We start from the raw sequence: 16,530 nt of genomic DNA on the forward strand, positions 1-16,530 counted from the left end.
GACCTTCCCTGTCTGTCGCACGAATTACCCATGCAGCCCATGGACGGAGACAGCGATAGCTTTGAAGAGAGGCTCAGGCAACGCGCAAAGACTAAACAATCACACCCACTCGACACTGTGCCGACGGATCCTGGTCTGCGACCCCGCGGGAAGATCCCCAATACACCACTAGCTGCATCCACACTCGCATTTCTACTTGGCATTGTCTTTGCTCTTGGGTTCATTACCTTTGCATTTGGAGGCTTTGATCGCTTCTGGTGGACAACTTACCAGCTTGGTTTCTATCTCGCAGCATGGGCAGCGTTCCATTGGGGTGAATTCGCTGTGACTGCTGGGTGGAACAGGGATAAATGTAGCATAGACTGTACGCAACTGCTACTTCAGGGAACCGATCTGAAGCTGATCCCGTTGACGCAGCCTTCCTTCTAGAAAACGGATCTCAGTATCATATCGCACACAGCATCGCGATCGCCGAATACCTACTGACACTACACTTCAAGCCGTCTGTCAAGAGCCATCCCTATGTGTCGCAAGTTGGTGAGCGAGAAGATGTCACTTTCTCGCCTCGTCTGACGTGCTCGTGCCCCAGGGATTGTCGTAGTGGTGGTGGGCCAAATACTCAGGTCTTCTGCCATGATCCACGCCGCCCAGAGCTTCTCGCATGTCATTGCTATGCGCAAAATTAACACCCATGTTCTGGTCACCGATGGCATATACAGGTATGCTCTATTAGCTCGCCGGACCTGTTCTCTTTATTGACGGACATCGTCTACGAGATGGTTCCGTCACCCATCGTATGCTGGTTTCCTCTACTGGGCACTCGGGACACAACTCGTCTTGCAGAACCCGGTATCCTTCCTTGGGTTCTTGGTCGTGCTATGGAGATTCTTCGCGCAGCGTATACGTGGTATGTCCGCACAAGTTCCTCACGAATATGCAATATTATTGACCGCGTACGGTCCAGCTGAGGAAGGCTACCTCATTCGCTTCTTCGGCGACGACTACATACAGTATCGCAAGAGGGTTGGCACGAAGATCCCATTGATACCCTGACCTTTGTCCCACATGTATACCATTGACATTTCGCATGGTTTACTGCCTCGAGCTTGCATTTCGATGACATTGTCTCAGTAGCATGGCGAAGTCATATTGGTCATAGCAAATACAGTAAACATGCGAGTTTTGGCCGACGACTCAACTGACACCCGTGTGATGATGCAAAAAAGGGAGTCTACTCCTGGGAGATCGTACCCCGCTCCGAAACGTAGATACCGTCCAGGAATTTACGGATATCCTTGTTCCGTACACGGCAGATGCCCTGGATGGATGCAGCTGTTGGGGACATTGGTGAGGACTGGCCTTAGACAGGAAGACTCCAAGCTACTCACCTGACTGCGAGACGTTTTGAATATCGTTGCCCTCAAGGATAAGCTCATCCTTCTGCGACTTCGATTCCTGGACGGTGACACCATCCAGCATGTTGACATGCCGTACGATCTGAACGCTACTGTTGGCTGCAAGTGCAGAATCAGAAAACATGAGAACGTACCTTCTCCCCCAAGAAGTTACGAATTTCAACAGCGTTTCCGTTGTCCTGAATGATACAGTTGATGGGGAAGTGGGCATACACTGAGCGCATCTTATACTGGAAGCCCTGTAAAGCGCACAAAAACTCAGCAATCTGCAACCTGCCTGAGATCCACAAGTCGTACCTTCGTGACACCGGTGATCAAGTTGACGATCAAGCTTTTAATCGTACGGAGGCATGCAACGTGTTTCCTGCCACCTTGCCATACCGCCAGGGTGACCTTGTTGGTCTTGCTCTTGAACAACCGGATGTCCATGTCGATGTGGCGGACGTTCTTCGTCAACGTTCCCCGGGGACCCGTAACGGTGATCTGGCGGGCCTTGATGGAGACCTCAACCCCCTCGGGAATGTCGAGCTCCTCGGTCTTGAGAACGTCCTTCATCTGGGTACAGGCAAGAAACTTGTTAGCGCCTTCCAGGTGTACATCCGCACACTGAAGCCCCAATCCATCCGTTCCTCCAGCCGTGAGGCCACCAGATTCGAGAACCAGCTTGTTGAACAGACGAACCGCATGTACTGAGGCGATATAGGCATAGAGAACTCACCTTGCAGTCTTGAGCGAGGGGGCAGCGTCGAGCTTCGTGAGCGTAGGCAAATCCGATGACAGACGTGAGTTGGTTATTGCCTATTCCGGGTACAAGAAGCACTCCCGGATCGGGAAGGTTGGGGCTGGGTACGAGCCTGCCAGCCACGCGGCAAGGGCGAGGCCGGGCGGAGATTGAATCCGCCTCAAGGTTCGGTCTTGCGTGGCCCCACCCGCCGAAAAGGACTTGACCACCGACCACCACCTGCTGTGAGTGCCCTCGCGCACCAGATTCCTTTGCGTCCCGTTGCAAGCAAGCTGTGTGAGACACAGTCAGAGAACTAGCTTGCTCCATTCTTCGAACAAGGCGACCCCTACTGCCGTCTACCCGCATACCGCCTTGTCGCGGCATACAGGCCAACGCCTCTGAGGATCGACCCACCATCGCTCTCGCGCGCATCAGTCAAGGACCCCGGTTTCTGGTTTACTATTCCCTCCATGTCTCTGTTTCCACTGCCTCAGAGTCAGGGATATGGCGCGGCGGCTTACCAGCCTCCGGGCTTTGCGCAGCCTCCGATGTATGCGCCCCCCGCATTCAGCTATGCTCCTCCCGCGCAGCCTATGTTCCACGTCGATCCAACTAGCTTTCGACGTGATTATAGCACGCGTTTGGCTGAGCTAACCGTCAATTCCAGACCCATTATCCAGACCCTCTCCATGATCGCTCAGGATTATACTCGGTTCGCGGACATCGTCGTGCAGTGTATCGAGAGCCATATTCGCAGGGTGAGTGCCAGTTCTTCTCGTCGACTTATGATTTAGGCCGCTGTGTCTGTGTCCGCTCCCACGGAGGAAGACTGCTTGTAGTGTACTACTGTCATGTCCGTAGTAGTGGTAGCAGTAGCATTCTCAGTCTGAGCAAAGACGACGGTCGCTCAACGCAGTCCATTGTGGCCGCCGGGGCAGTTCCACGACAACGCCCGTGCGGCTCATGCTCTGAGAATTCGCTGCTGCCGCTACTTGGCTTGCTTGCGCCTTGCGTATCTTTGCTGTTGTTCCGTGGAATGCTGACTAACTGTTGTGCCCGTTTTGGCAACTCAGGTGCCGCAGTGGATGAAGCTTCCCGCCTTCTATCTTCTTGACGCGATCTCCAAGAATGTGTACAACCCGTACGCCAACTCTTTCGCGCCTCTGGTTGTCAGACTCTTCCTCGACACATATGAGCAAGTTGACCAGAGCACTCGCAGCAAGATGGAGGAGATGCTGTTGACCTGGAGGACAGGCTCCCCGAATGGAAGAGAACTCTTTGGCGTCGTTCCACAGCTTGCCATCGAGCGTCAGATCTGGGGCGGCGAGTCAACGCAGAGTGCTGTAAGTATTCTTCTGGTCGTTGTAGTGATCGACTCTAACGATATACTCCAGTCTTCGAGTCGCATCGGCGCGTCACCATCTGTATCCGCTGCCCAGGTCCTAAGTGAACTTGAATTCGTGCTAAATCAGAAGGAGCGTGCATTGCAGGTCAACCCGTACGACAAGGCCAGTCAAAGTCACGTCGCTGTTTTACAGCAGGTAAACCCGACCCGTCGTGCATTCATACATAAGGTACTGACAATCCATGTAGTTACGCAAACTCGTGCAAGCTGGTGTTTCGCAAGCAGAGCTCTCCCAAATCCTTAATCAATTACATACGCTTGCGCAACCTGCGCCCGCGCCCGCTCCCACCCCAATTCCTCCGCCGCCAGTAGCGGCTCGTCCATCATATTCCGCGCAGCAGTCTTCCTATCCGCCCCCTCCGCCAGGTGTCCTTGCTTCTATGTCGCCGCCGCCGTACAGATCTCAGTCTGCCTACCCACCGCCTCCCCCTCCGCCCTCGTACGGTGTTCCTAAGTCAGAGCCGATCGATCTGTCGAGCTTCTTGTCCGCTGTCCAACCGCCACCTGCGTCTATGTCGTCTTCACATACAGCACCGCCACCGCCACCGGCTGCTGCGCCTACGAACAACATTTCAGACCTCTTCAACGCGTTGGTCAAGGCAGGTGTCGTCTCAACGAATGGAACACCGACCGGGGCTGGTGCGACTGCCAAGGCGGAGGAGTTGTCGAAACCTTTCGATCTCGTAAAGGACGCTGCAAGACACTACAGGAAAACGATACTCAAGCATAAAATTAAGTTGACCTCTGCGGACATTACAAAGTACGGTTTTTCGTCCCCTTTGCAACCGCTGTCGTCGAACCCGAGTCCCTACAGGCAACGTTCACACATCGTCGAGCTTATGTATGACCGCCTGCCTGTACAATGCAAGCAATGTGGCGTTCGTTTCCCCGACGGCCCAGCGGCAAAGAAAACGATGGATGATCATCTGGACATGCACTTCAGGCAGAATCGAAAGGCGGGTCAGGCAGTTAGCCGCGGTCACAGTCGTAGTTGGTTCGTTTCGGTTGAGGTACGTTCTTTGGTATTGTTGTCGCGTTCATTACTGACATCGACGTTGTAGGACTGGATACACGATGGCTATATTGATGTCAAAGGCAAGGGTCGTGCGGATGGCCGTAAGATTAGTTCGAGTGCTGCAGCAGCCGCAGAAGCGGCGAAGCGTGAGGCTGAGCTACGAGCCCTCTATGTCGTTGTGCCGCCTGGTGACGAGGCAAAACCAATATCATGTCCCATTTGTAAGGAGCCGTTGAAGTCGGAGTTCCTGGAGGATGACGAGGAGTGGGTGTGGCGGAACGCAGTGAGACGCGATGATAAGGTCAGTCTTCTATACTTGTTCTGCGCTGGGTGGTGGTGACGCTGACGGACTATTGTCCAGATATACCACGCGACTTGTCATGCCGAGGCCATGGCTTCTAAGAGTACCTTGGCGGTGCGTCTGCGGAACGAGATGGCAGGGAGCCGTAGCCGTTCCATTACACCTGAGAAGTTGCGGACGCCTCCGAAGGTCGTTGTTGATGGTGTATCTCGCAAGTCGGAGTCACCGTCTCCGACGTCACCCGTGGGGATGAAGCGTAAGGCCGAGGACGACGATGCGCTTGCAGGCAGGGGAGACGCGCCTCCGGCGAAGAAGTTTGCTGTCGCCGCATGAGGTTTGTAGAAGGGCATCTGGACATACTGCATCTGTAATCCTTATTTTCTGATTATTCACCACACGACCTGCATTGTAGCATTACACGCACTAGCACTAGAATGACATTCAGGTTGAAAGGCGGACTGGGTTTTGGCCATGCGTTTCGGGGTTTTTTTTTTTTTTTTTGGAGGCGATCGACCGGAAGGTGAGTGGAAGTGCCACAGACGCGACGCGATGATCACGTGTGCGTGCTCGCCCAATCGTCTCCTGTCCCTCCGCGAGCCTCCGCGGCATCGATTTGCCTTGATTCATATCATTGTCGAGTCCGTCGCAGCCAGCGACGTCTCGATCCTGCTGCTGCTATCCTCTCATACATCGTGTCTTCTGCATCAAGGTTTCAAGAAAGACTGCACCCTCAATCCGATCAGTGAGTGCTCATATATGACTCCTAACATGTTTGTACAGGGACAGTCAAGCACCAACGTGCATCAGCCTCCGGGAGCACTTGTCTCCTGGAGCAGAGTACAATCCAGGTATGTGCGCCGTCCATGTCCATCCAGCGGGACCGTGATGTGGCGTCTCGTGGCACAGTACACTTCTCGCCAAACGTGAACCCTCCCGGCAGCGATGACACGCTGCAGCGCATATACTCAGCTGCAAACGAAGACGTGGAGATGAAGGTGGGTTCCTTTCACGATGTGACGGTGCTGCGCTGCTACAACGTCGGGTGTGGCGCACGTACAGGACGACTTCTTCGCGGCACTCTACCTCGTACTCGACACCAACGTCCTAATTGATCACCTTGACGTCATCAAGCGGTTCAACGAAGATATCGAAAGGCTCGGTATGCCTATAACGATCATCATCCCCAGTGTCCTCCTCTCTGAATTGGATGGGTGCGTCTGTTTCGCACGTTTCATCCGATGTGTTCTTGTGGTACTCATCCCCGCTCCTTGCGGCTTCACCTCTCCGCCGCTAGGTTGAAGAAGAGAGAGAAATTGGCTGGTTCGCGAGCCGTGCTTCCGCGTGGATCCTGAACAAGATGAAGGAGCGCAGGTCCGTGCACGTCCAGTCGCGGCAGGAGAACTTCGGGATTCGCATAGAGTCACACGAGAACGAGCGCAAGAACGATATCTACATCTATGACTGCTGCCAGTACTTCGCGCAGTCAAAATCTGACGGCACGCGCGCTCGAGTTGCATTCGTCAGCAGCGACGTGATCCTGTTGAGCACGGTCGAAAGCATGAACGCGGATAGCGTGCGAGGAGGTTCGTTCGCTCGGAGTCTCTTCCTCGTTTCATAGAAGGATGAACGCGTTGGTCAGCAAATCCGTACGAGACGGTCTTGACCATTCGGCCTGACAAGAGTGGCTGGTCGAGTCGGACACTTGCGAGACAACTCGCTGAAGGGGGCGCGGACATTCACCCCGAAGTCGGGGCGGACGACATCCCAAAAGACCAGCGGACACATCACAATCACAGCACGGTGACCGATGTTGACGACAGGATGGAGGTCGATGACGAACCTGTTGAGAAGTTCATCCCATCGCATCCGATCGACGCGCTTCACCTCCAGGTCATTGACCACTTCACGCTGCTTCTCAAGGATCTCGCGCATCGCGTTCGCACAGACGCGGGAGACGTCACACCACGAAACCGATCTCAACACGAGCCTGGGTATCGCCAAAAGGATGTCTCTATGTGGACCGTGGGTGACTGCCTCGACTACCTGGGGACGAAGAAGCCGCTGCGGCCAAGCGATCCTCCTCTACGATGGTTTCTGCTCCCAAGAACTACGTTGCCAGCGATGGCACGCGTCGAGGCCAGGAGTGGTCTCATCAAGCGTGGAAGAACATCACGGTCGCTCTCGAAGACATCGGAAACAAGTTCGAGGATGGGGCCGTGCTAGGTTCAGTCGAGTCCTTCAGACAGGAAAAGGACCACGTCTTTGAGCTCCCGCTACGTCCCACTGGCCAGTGATGGCTCAGGGACCGTGTCCACGAACGGGCGCGCAAATCACGAGCTTGTAGATGAGGGCACGTTCTCCAAGTTGGACAACAGTGGGACAGAAGCTACCGAAGAAGATGCGGGACGGAACCAAGTTTGTCTCCTTCCCATCTGCCATGCCACTCCCTTGAGCTTGAAGGCGACAGGTGGTTCTCAAGCACTGGAGCGATGTAATTTATGTCAAGCGCGTTGGTGCAGACGCTGACCGATGGCTATCATGGTGCATGACGGATCCACCCCGAGGAGATACATCATATGATACTTGCGGCAGGAACGATTTGTAGATCCAGGCAGAGCGACGCTGCAAGAATGACGAAGTGTATGGATAGGCAGGGTGAAGGTGGCAGGTGCAGCGAGTGGAAGTTTGCAGGAAGGGGTACGGTGCAGGCAGTCGAATCCCTTCATTTCAATGTGTACATCTACTGAGGTGACATGATGAGCACCGATGATTGGTTCCTGAAGATAGTGTTCTGTTATTGTGGTCGTGTAAACCGCCCAGCCTGCAAAGGTCTGCATGGGCACAGTGGGTAGCCCGCGTCGAGGGGCCGGGCAGCGTCGTGGGCGGGGCTGAGGACGACGAGGACGAGGGTGGCTGAAAGCGGAAAGCACTGCGGCAGAGGAGCTCGAGGACGTGCCTGGCTGTGGGGGCGCCGGCTGCCTGATTTGGCGTGGGAGGTGGCGCGGCTTGGCGGAGAGGGTTTGGCGATAGCAGTCTGCACTGGAATCTATTTACCACTCCTTTGCGTCCCTGCCCCGTCCATTCCTTTCCTCCCTCCGTCGTCATGTTCCGACGCCGGACAGTCTACATCCTCCTCAGCCTCCTCGCCGCCATCCTAGTCGGCACCGTCGTCGTTCTCTCTTCCATCTCCTATTACCTCTCCATCGACACCAAGGCTTACCTCACCGAGGCCGAGCTCGATGCGCCTTTCAATGCTACAGAGCCTTGGAATGCGACGGACCATGGAATGGTCGAACGTATCCCGCGTATCCTTCATCAGACGTGGAAGACGGAGACCCTGCCGGAGAAGTGGGCTGATGTCTCTCAAGGCTGTCGGGACTTGATGCCGGACTAGTGCGTATCATTAAGCTTTGGCCTACCATCTTGCGTCGCTCACCTGCCTGCTCCTTCCAGCGACTACATGTTATGGACTGACGCTAGCTCACGAGAGTTTATCTCCGAAAACTACCCCTGGTTCTTGGAGACCTTTGACGGCTACAAGTACCCCATTCAGCGCGCCGACGCCATCCGGTACTTCATCCTTCATCATTATGGCGGTGTCTACCTGGACCTCGACATCGGATGCTTGCGTCCGCTCGACCCGCTCTTGGTCTACCCCGTATCCTTGCGAAGACCATCCCCGTTGGCGTGTCCAACGATCTCATTTTCTCGGAGCCACGACACCCGTTCATGGAGCAGCTGATTCACGGCCTCATGGGATTCGACCACAGTTGGGTCCTCAACTACCCCACCGTCATGTTCAGCACGGGACCCATGTTCGTGTCTGCGCAGTACGGGCTGTATACGTCGACGCATCCGGCTACCCTTGCGCAGCCCGGTGGCGAACTTCGCGTCCTGCCAAAGGCGCTCTATGGGAAGAACGCGAAGCCCGGCGAGGCGCCGCACTCATTCTTCTCGCACTATTATGGGAGCAGCTGGCATGCAGACGACGCTGCCTTCATCGGTTTCCTCGGCAAGTGGGGCAAGGGCCTCATGTGGGCAGGTCTCGTCGTCTTCATCCTCGGCGTCATCAGGCTTGCGCTCGCGCCCGCTGCGCGCCGTCGCAAGTACCGCCTCAGACGCATCGGTGGCTACGAGGTTATGATGCCGCGTTGGGTGCAGCGAGATGGCAGATGGTATCTCGACCTCGGTTGGTTTGGCCTGCCCTCCTCGGGCGCCGGGACACCGACGCATCCCGCCTCTCCCATCTCCCTCCCGAGCGAAACCTCTGATGCTGATGAGGAGGATGTACAACTCCTGCCGCTGTCGTTTGCGCCAAGGTCGTCGTCGCCCGCGCCATCAGAATCGTCATCAGTCATGGATTCTATGGACTCTGTCTCGTCTTCGTGGCAACGCCCAACCGGCGGGTCGCCTCTCGACGTCGTCCGGCGCGCAAGTCGCCGCGTCATGACGTCGATCTTCGGGGGGCCAGACTCACCAGAGCTGCCTCCGTCGCGGCGCAGGCGCAGCCGGGGCGTACTGTTCTTCCTCCCCGCCTTCCTCTCGACCTCCCCGGAGATCGAGCTCGCGCGCGGGCGCTCACGCTCGAGGTCCGTGCACCTCGCACCCTCAATCTCGCGATCGACAATACATCTGCCGCCGGAGAAACGGCAGCACGACGAGGAGGCGGGCGCCTTCCTCCCCGCGCCGAGCGGCCGACCACACGGCGGCCGGTCAAACTCGACTGTGTCATCCTCATCGACGCTCTTGTGAGCGAGCGGGTCGCGCGTCCGCCGCTTGCCGTCGTCGCGCGCAGTGTATACATACATAGAGAAAACAAAGTGCCGAATCTGTCCGCGCGTGTACACAGGTATTCAATGGGGCTAGGGCTGGGGCACGGTGCCGGATACCCATTACAGAGTCGTTGCTTTGGACTTTTAATCTTGTGCCCGTCGTTGGTATCTTGATTCGCTTTCGTTTGCTGGCACATGAACATTCCGTAGCAGGTACATTATCGAATAGCATAGCACCATTCCTATATCTATTCCAGTGAAAGGCATTGGCCCGCCCATTCTTGATGCTCCTGACTATCTCGCGGGGTCGAGGGATTTGGTCTGTTAGGCTTGCTGGCGCTGCGCGTGTACAATAGGGCGTCCGTCACTCTGGGGAATGATAGAAAGTCTCAGCTGCATTGCAAATGTATGGACAACAATGTTAAGACACGGTCTTCTTGACAGCCACGGATTTCATGCCCATTGACAGCGCAAACATGGCCACCGCACTGACGGCGTATGTTACCGATGGCCCAAAGGTCCAGTAAGACGCGCATGCTGCGGAGAAATTCAAAGTTCAGCCCTAGCGTACGGCATTCGACAGCAGGACCGGGAACACACCTAGCAGGGGCCCGAGAGCCCGGCCAAGTTGGCCGGACGAGCGGAACTTGCCCAGAGCCTTGCCCTTGGCCAGCTCGGGGTGCTCCTCGAGCGGCTTCCCCGTGTCCTCGTCGACGCCCTCGTCGCACTGCAGCGACGCGTAGGACGTCAGCGAGTTCACGACCGTCGCGGAGGTGAACGCGAGGCAGATCGCGGCGCCGCGCAGGAGCTGGACGGATGTGGACGTGCGGGTACCGGCGAGGATGGGAACGGCGGACAGGAGCACGAGGCCGAGCGCGCAGCTCGCGATGCCGCGGCGGGCCATGGCGCCCTCGCCCACCTTGGGGATTGCGCGGCGCACGTAGCCGCCTTGGAGGAGGGCGCTGACTACGCCGATGGACCCTATGAGCGCGCCGTTCTGCTTGTTGTTCCAATCAAAGACTGGGACGGAGAGGTCAGGGGCGGCTCGGTATGGTTGATGACAACTACGCACGGTCGAACGTGAGGAAGGTGAGCGTGAACTCGACACCGGAGAAGACGCCTAAGAATAGGAAATGGAGCCTGCGCAGCGTCTTGAGCAGGGTCAGCCGCTGCTCGACCGTGGCCGGCTTCTTGGTCACATTGGCAGTTGTGGACTGTACATCAGATTTCTCAGTGGAGGAGTGGGCCTTCTTCGCTTCCTTCGTGACACTTGATATATGTGCGCGCTTTCCTCGTGTCTCGGGCAGTGCGACGATGAGGAAGAGCGTCTCGAGGACAAGGAGGACAAGGGTGATCAGTGCAGGTGTCGCGTAGACGTTCAGCTCGATGCCAGAGGCTGTGAATGTAGGAGGCAGTGGACGTGAGGCGAAGTAGGCACCGATGGGCGGCCCAATGCAGAAGCAAATCGCAAAGGCGAAGCCAACGTGTGCGAGAGCCTTGGCGCGTGTCGCAGGGCTGGAGACGTCGGATAAGATGGCACTGGCATATACACCATCAATACAAGCATAATAGCGGGAAGAACAAGGTAACTCACACAGCAAGTTGTACGTTTCCTTCGCTCAAACCACCCACAACTCGGGAAAGCATATAGGAAGCGAAGGTCGTAGACTTCACCCATCTGAATTCTCCGCTCGGCAAGAAGCCAACGGCTGATTTGCGAGGCACTCACATCACGCAGACAGAATGTTGCCGATCATAGTTACGAGGAGCACTCGCTTGCGGCCGTACTTGTCACTCAATGTCCCGATGTATGGGGAAACGAACCTAGAGGCTGCAGTGAGTCAGGCATGTTAGGCCATGACCATGGATCGCACCATTGCAGCATTCTGCGAGAATATGGCTTAGTTCCACGATCCGGCATGAAAGGGTGTCAACACTACGAAAACACCGAGCCCATCAACCACCTGTCCGGGAGTCGCTCCATGACCTGGGTCGTACACTGGTAGCAGCAAGGCTCACCGAGCAGCACTACATCCCATCTTTGAGGATTGGAGGTAGGTTTGTACAGCAGTCCACGAACGGCGGAGACAAAGTAGAGTGTGCGCGGTAAGAAGCCTGAGGGATCGGACGACTCCCGCTGCGTCGCACAACCGCGTAAGCACAGAATGGCGAGACTGGTATAGCAGACGTACCTTGGTATACCACTCAATGATACGCGGGAACAAGGGCAAAGGAATGGTGAACGCTAACCCAACGTCCACACGGTTACATCGCTGTGACCACCGCGCCTCGACTCGGAGGTGCATACGTACCGAATAGATCCAGCACTAGCGACAGAAACACGACACGCTCGATCTTGAGCATTCTGAACAAGGAAGGATTCGACTCTCAGAGTCGACTGGGCCAAAGGTGGGGAAAGAAGGTGGAGGACCAAGGTAGGTTTGATATTTGCTGGCAGTGGCACTGCGGCCGTCTGTATGTAGCATCATGTATGTACCTCCAGCAGACTTCAAATGTCCGGCCCAATGATGAATTCATGTCCGGCGAAGTTAACCATTTCCGCAGCATGCGTCAGCCGAGGATATGCCTCGTAGTCAGCGTACGCACAATAATGTCATCCCGGTCCTTGTGTGTAGAACCTTCGAGTCCAGGCTGATCGGAGCGAGTAGCAACTGGCAAGGTTCACGATGCACATATTGCCATGGACAATCTTATCAGTAGAGGGTAATCTACATACCCCATCGTTTATGAGAGTTGCAGTCTCGCACTACTACATAGTACTAGCTTTCATCTACCGCGATCTCCTCTGGGGCATCCGCGACTGTTTTGTACTTTTGATCTTCCGAGCTTGTGTCAGGCCCGACTGGTAATGTGAGCTCGTCTCCGTCTTAGTGACCTCACGCAGAGCCATGGTAGCGTATGCCGCGGTTCCGAGCTGCAAGTTGAGTTGCAGCGCCATGAATTTGCCGTCCTCTACGATCATTGGAGGGTCGAATCCGAGCTGTTTGTCTTCGTCTGCTTGTGCCAGTGCAACGTCCGGGTCGGTGTAACGTAAGACAGACCATGACAGCTCCTTCGGCAGGTGAAGGATCTTGCGATATGAGCCACCAAGACTGTACTCCCTGCTCAGACAATACATTCAGTCAGTGAATACACACAATGGTGGGGAACACGCACTTCTGCTTGCGTTCCCAGTTGTCTGGATCCAACCCATCCAAGCGAAGGAACTCGCGGTAACGCTCCCCGAGAGCGCCACCGGGATATGCCACATCCCTACCCGGTAAAGGCATGATCACGTCGAAGATGGAGTAGTTGTCAACATCGTCCACTGTCAATGTCTTTACTTTTGGCGCTTGCCAGGGCTTCCGAGCCCGTTTTTGTCGTTTGTCCGTAACCTCCTCTTCTAGACGTACAGTCAATGGTTGAACTGACCTGTCGGATGCATTCCACGTACCGTCTTCCTTCTCTTGTGCCTCGCCGTCTTCTAGCTCCTCCTCCACTGTCTTCTCCGACGGGTCAACCTCGAACACCAAATCCCAGGCACGGGCTTGTCCGCGCCGTGCATCTTGATACGTTCAGACACAATGGCGTTCCAGACATAGGACTGATACGCATGAACATACATCAGACGCAAGTTTTTGGGGATCTGTCAATTTGGTCAACACATGCCACATGAATGTCATTTCAGCGCCGCATACCGTGGACAGCGCGCCCATGGCGTTTCGCGTTTCGCCGTTTTGTTTCTTGTAGCTCTCCAAAAGGCATCGCTCAGCAACGACGCGGCGGGGCATGAGCTCCAAGGCCCTATCGATGTCACCGTCAACGAGCCAGGCGTTCCGCGCCGCCATCACATCTGGGTGCTCGCCCGGTCTGTTGCGCAGGATGAGGTTGACGGCGCGGTGCCAGTCTGACTTGAGAAGCGCGAGACCGATAGAGTGTGTGGGGATAGACGCGGTACCGAAGCGCTGCATACCTGCTCGGACATTAATGATATGTCATGACAAGGGATAGATAGCAGCTCACCATAGTAATTGATGAACCCCTTCGTTTTCAAGATATTCATTGCCCGGTCAAGCGTCTCCATTGATCGACTTGCACGTTTCTGAGCACCGATGAACATCCATGTCGAAACAGAACAAAATGCATACCTCAGCGTGATGACGAATGCATTGCCCTTCACCATCCCCAGCTCCAGGCTCGCTTTCCTGTAGTTGAAGTCTGCGATCCTGATGCCACGATCGCCTCGTTTCGTCAGTGCGTCCTCCCGTGTCCGCCGCTGGGCGGAGTTGATGCCGTTCGCCATGCTCCATACATCCTCGACAGATTTGTTTCCTCTGCGAAGTGACACGCGTTGAACAGTCACACCCGCTTGTCCTTGGTACCAGCAACGGACAGGTCTTTCACGTTGACATGCAGAACCGGGAGAGGTGTGAGAGGGCGTCTTGCGTGTCGCGGTTCGTCTTCTGCATTGTGAAATGGATGTAGGGAGGATATGTGCCCCTCTCTTGTCTGTCTCCTCGACCTAAGCGACCCGATGAGCGAAAGGCGTAACTTAGGCGGCGCGTGTCTTACTTGTCCGCCCACCACCTCGTCCGCCACCTCTACCGCCGCCGCTCTTTGACCACTTAACGACAATACGGGAACCCTCGTCCGCCGCTGGAGTGCTCAGATCGGTCTCAGTGTCCAGCTTCCCTTGAAACAGCTCGCGGATCGCTTTGTGCAACCCGGTGCGCGTTTCTTTTGACGAAATAGGCTGACGATCACCATGGAAGTCAGATCACGTTTGTTTGAAGGAGTAATGAACATGGTAGAACAGACATCGGTCAACACTTTGCGATGGTCCTCTCTCTGACCAGGTCTACCTCCTCTGCCTCCTCCTCTACTGCCACGACCCCCGCGTCCACCTCTGCCGCGTCGCCCCTTGCCTCTTGTAGACTCTTCTTTTGGTGGTTCCTCCGCAGCCGGGGCGTCTTCACTGTCGGCCTTTTCGCCCGTCTCTGAGGCCTTAGTCTGGCGTCCTCCCCAGCCACTGTCACTGACAAATGGCGGTTCCGGGCCTTCCAAGTACATCTGCTTGATGCGACCAACAAGATCTCGGAGAGGAAGGGAGAGAGAGTAGTTGTGAACCGCTCAGGCCAGGGTTCGTCTTCTTTGGATCGGGCTTCACGCTCCCCGAGCCAGAGGCCTCACCTTGGCATCTTCTACAACGGCACCTTCCTTTGCTTCGGCTTTTGTCTCCGGAGTCTCCGTGCTCTCTGCTTTCGTCACACCGTCGGTAGTAACGGTGTCACCAGCATTTGCCTCGTCTTTCTTCTTGGGGGAGGACTCCGGCTTGTCGAGCGACTTAACATGAATTACATTGCCATCCAGGTCTACCTCAAATACCAAGAAGTCCGTGAAGCTGGTATGAGTACGTCAGTAAGAAATAGTGTGAACACCTCGACAATGGTGACTTGTGCGCACCGTTGCTTGATGATCCCTTCGATCTTCGGGACGTCGTGGCCAATATACTCCGAGATTCCGACATCAGTCTCCATAATGCGCTGATGGAGCCATCCGCAGAGTATTCAGGAGCGGGAATGCCGAGCAAAGAGTGACTTGGAGGCAACATGACATCGTCTTGATTCGAGCTCTCGGAAGATGGTTCTGCTACCGCGTTGGATCGTCCGCAGGCTTGACCGCATCTTCCGACGTGTCCATGGCAGGGTCTTCGGGCAGCTCGTTTTCGACTCTGTCCTCTTTGGCGACCGTTCGAGAGCGTCATCCTCCTCGCGGGGACGGATTTTCGGTGAAGAGGACATGGTCGGCGTGAGAGAGCGCAAAATGGGCGCTTGCGGAGATCCGTAACACGATCGAGGAGATCGCGCGAGGAGATCAGATCTTGACCACTGCAGCCACTGGCAGTGGCACCAACCTCTGCTCCGTCCAACGCGACATACACTTACAGCACTCGGTCTTCAGGCTCGCCTGGTCCGTGCATCAAGTAGTCTTTTTCGATTCTAGACTCTAATGACTGTGATGGCAAACAGCTGTCTGCCACCAAGGCTCTCCTTTGCCTCAAATCATCATGCCCCAAGTACACCAGCGAACCTATGCCCAAAGAGCGGAGAACACGCTAACCATGCAGCGAAAGCGCTGCTCGAGACGGTTGAGCGCAAGAAGAGTAACCTATGCGTAAGTGTGGATGTCACCAAGCAGCCGACTTCCTCAGGATCATCGACATTGTCGGGCCTTACATCTGTCTGGTCAAGGTGAGCAGACTTCTCGTAAGCGAGGCCTATCCATTCTGAGTGCGGCGAGAACAGACGCATATCGACGTCATTGAGGATTTCGAACCTTCTCTGATAGATCGCCTGAAAGAGTTGAGCACAAAACACGACTTCCTCATCTTCGAGGACAGGAAGTTCGCCGACATCGGTACGCCTCCACCACCTGCGTAATACACGTTACGCTCACGAGGAGTCACCCTAAAACGCAGGGAACACCGTCGCCCTCCAGTACTCATCTGGAGTCTATCGCATCTCCTCCTGGTCGCACATCACCAACGCCCACCCCGTCCCCGGGCCAGGATCATCACCGGCCTCGCCTCCGTCGGCCAGCCGCTCGGGCGGGGGCTGCTCCTCCTCGCCGAGATGAGCACGAAAGGCAACCTCGCCACTGGCGCATACACCGCGCAGGCCGTCCAGATGGCTCGCGCGCACCGCGACTTCGTCATTGGGTTCATCGCGATGCGGCGCATGGACGGCGTCGCGGCGTCGGCGCGCTCGATGAGAATGAGGACTTCCTCGTCTTGACGCCAGGGGTGGGCTTGGATAGCAAGGGTGATGCGATGGGCCAGCAGTACAGGACGCCGAGGAGGTCGTGCTCGAGAGGGGTGCGATGTGATCATTGTGGGCAG

General features: G+C 55.9%; 8 protein-coding genes across 8 annotated transcripts; 5 read left to right on the forward strand and 3 right to left on the reverse strand.

The window, feature by feature from the left end:
* Positions 1–30: 30 nt before the first annotated feature.
* B0H18DRAFT_1112393 (ICMT-domain-containing protein) lies at positions 31–1,053 on the forward strand (the record flags this gene model as incomplete). The annotated part of the gene is made up of 5 exons (XM_048032807.1): positions 31–364; positions 418–537; positions 590–719; positions 777–907; positions 965–1,053. 5 exons carry the CDS (start codon positions 31–33, stop codon positions 1,051–1,053), a joined length of 804 nt encoding a protein of 267 aa, XP_047901033.1.
* B0H18DRAFT_7084 (60S ribosomal protein L9) lies at positions 733–2,226 on the reverse strand. The gene is made up of 5 exons (XM_048039214.1): positions 2,134–2,226; positions 1,713–1,970; positions 1,550–1,654; positions 1,389–1,497; positions 733–1,332 (listed from the first exon to the last, which is right to left on the reverse strand). Exons 2-5 carry the CDS (start codon positions 1,968–1,970, stop codon positions 1,232–1,234), a joined length of 573 nt encoding a protein of 190 aa, XP_047901034.1. The 5' UTR covers positions 2,134–2,226; the 3' UTR covers positions 733–1,231.
* Positions 2,227–2,357: 131 nt separating this feature from the next.
* On the forward strand, positions 2,358–5,316 carry B0H18DRAFT_966113 (uncharacterized protein). Its single transcript, XM_048043313.1, has 7 exons — positions 2,358–2,897; positions 3,213–3,482; positions 3,534–3,680; positions 3,733–4,304; positions 4,359–4,554; positions 4,606–4,860; positions 4,921–5,316. Exons 1-7 carry the CDS (start codon positions 2,610–2,612, stop codon positions 5,191–5,193), a joined length of 2,001 nt encoding a protein of 666 aa, XP_047901035.1. The 5' UTR covers positions 2,358–2,609; the 3' UTR covers positions 5,194–5,316.
* A 133-nt stretch (positions 5,317–5,449) lies between these two features.
* Positions 5,450–7,602, forward strand: B0H18DRAFT_966123 (uncharacterized protein). Its single transcript, XM_048043314.1, has 5 exons — positions 5,450–5,708; positions 5,767–5,855; positions 6,224–6,443; positions 6,500–6,950; positions 6,980–7,602. Exons 2-5 carry the CDS (start codon positions 5,850–5,852, stop codon positions 7,152–7,154), a joined length of 852 nt encoding a protein of 283 aa, XP_047901036.1. The 5' UTR covers positions 5,450–5,708; positions 5,767–5,849; the 3' UTR covers positions 7,155–7,602.
* A 361-nt stretch (positions 7,603–7,963) lies between these two features.
* On the forward strand, positions 7,964–9,612 carry B0H18DRAFT_1080970 (nucleotide-diphospho-sugar transferase; the record flags this gene model as incomplete). Its single annotated transcript, XM_048031310.1, has 3 exons — positions 7,964–8,253; positions 8,314–8,518; positions 8,575–9,612. 3 exons carry the CDS (start codon positions 7,964–7,966, stop codon positions 9,610–9,612), a joined length of 1,533 nt encoding a protein of 510 aa, XP_047901037.1.
* A 220-nt stretch (positions 9,613–9,832) lies between these two features.
* On the reverse strand, positions 9,833–11,996 carry B0H18DRAFT_1133242 (MFS general substrate transporter; the record flags this gene model as incomplete). Its single annotated transcript, XM_048035571.1, has 8 exons — positions 9,833–10,169; positions 10,233–10,652; positions 10,705–11,171; positions 11,227–11,322; positions 11,367–11,463; positions 11,631–11,769; positions 11,825–11,877; positions 11,945–11,996. The coding sequence occupies 8 exons, from the start codon at positions 11,994–11,996 to the stop codon at positions 10,054–10,056; spliced, it is 1,440 nt and encodes a 479-aa protein (XP_047901038.1). The 3' UTR covers positions 9,833–10,053.
* Positions 11,997–12,282: 286 nt separating this feature from the next.
* On the reverse strand, positions 12,283–15,447 carry B0H18DRAFT_1091043 (pseudouridine synthase). Its single transcript, XM_048032279.1, has 12 exons — positions 15,096–15,447; positions 14,823–15,033; positions 14,451–14,705; positions 14,205–14,385; positions 14,052–14,154; positions 13,781–14,029; positions 13,656–13,723; positions 13,331–13,605; positions 13,177–13,278; positions 13,087–13,153; positions 12,810–13,035; positions 12,283–12,754 (listed from the first exon to the last, which is right to left on the reverse strand). Exons 1-12 carry the CDS (start codon positions 15,167–15,169, stop codon positions 12,424–12,426), a joined length of 2,142 nt encoding a protein of 713 aa, XP_047901039.1. The 5' UTR covers positions 15,170–15,447; the 3' UTR covers positions 12,283–12,423.
* Positions 15,448–15,802: 355 nt separating this feature from the next.
* Positions 15,803–16,426, forward strand: B0H18DRAFT_1112400 (uncharacterized protein; the record flags this gene model as incomplete). The annotated part of the gene is made up of 4 exons (XM_048032808.1): positions 15,803–15,883; positions 15,938–16,049; positions 16,111–16,129; positions 16,201–16,426. The coding sequence occupies 4 exons, from the start codon at positions 15,803–15,805 to the stop codon at positions 16,424–16,426; spliced, it is 438 nt and encodes a 145-aa protein (XP_047901040.1).
* Between the last annotated feature and the right edge of the window lie 104 nt (positions 16,427–16,530).

The sequence above is a fragment of the Fomitopsis serialis genome (genome assembly GCF_022376445.1).
Source record: "Fomitopsis serialis strain Sig1Antser10 chromosome Unknown B0H18scaffold_1, whole genome shotgun sequence".
Classification (NCBI taxonomy): domain Eukaryota; kingdom Fungi; phylum Basidiomycota; class Agaricomycetes; order Polyporales; family Fomitopsidaceae; genus Fomitopsis; species Fomitopsis serialis.

Bases quoted from the DNA above. Each gene is read 5' to 3' on its own strand.
- B0H18DRAFT_7084 (XM_048039214.1), bottom strand. From the start codon at position 1,970: ATGAAGGACGTTCTCAAGACCGAGGAGCTCGACATTCCCGAGGGGGTT. The intron at 1,655-1,712 runs GTACGACTTGTG...TGCGCTTTACAG, and splicing joins TGATCACCGGTGTCACGAAG to GGCTTCCAGTATAAGATGCG. The intron at 1,498-1,549 runs GTACGTTCTCAT...AGTAGCGTTCAG, and splicing joins GTAACTTCTTGGGGGAGAAG to ATCGTACGGCATGTCAACAT.
- B0H18DRAFT_1091043 (XM_048032279.1), bottom strand. From the start codon at position 15,169: ATGGAGACTGATGTCGGAATCTCGGAGTATATTGGCCACGACGTCCCG. The intron at 13,724-13,780 runs GTATGCATTTTG...GAAACGTGCAAG, and splicing joins GCATTCGTCATCACGCTGAG to TCGATCAATGGAGACGCTTG. The intron at 13,036-13,086 runs GTACGTGGAATG...CTGTACGTCTAG, and splicing joins GGCACAAGAGAAGGAAGACG to AAGAGGAGGTTACGGACAAA.
- B0H18DRAFT_966113 (XM_048043313.1), top strand. From the start codon at position 2,610: ATGTCTCTGTTTCCACTGCCTCAGAGTCAGGGATATGGCGCGGCGGCT. The intron at 2,898-3,212 runs GTGAGTGCCAGT...TTGGCAACTCAG, and splicing joins TCGAGAGCCATATTCGCAGG to GTGCCGCAGTGGATGAAGCT. The intron at 3,681-3,732 runs GTAAACCCGACC...CAATCCATGTAG, and splicing joins ACGTCGCTGTTTTACAGCAG to TTACGCAAACTCGTGCAAGC.
- B0H18DRAFT_966123 (XM_048043314.1), top strand. The intron at 6,444-6,499 runs GTTCGTTCGCTC...CGCGTTGGTCAG, and splicing joins CGCGGATAGCGTGCGAGGAG to CAAATCCGTACGAGACGGTC. The intron at 6,951-6,979 runs GTTTCTGCTCCC...CTACGTTGCCAG, and splicing joins AGCGATCCTCCTCTACGATG to CGATGGCACGCGTCGAGGCC.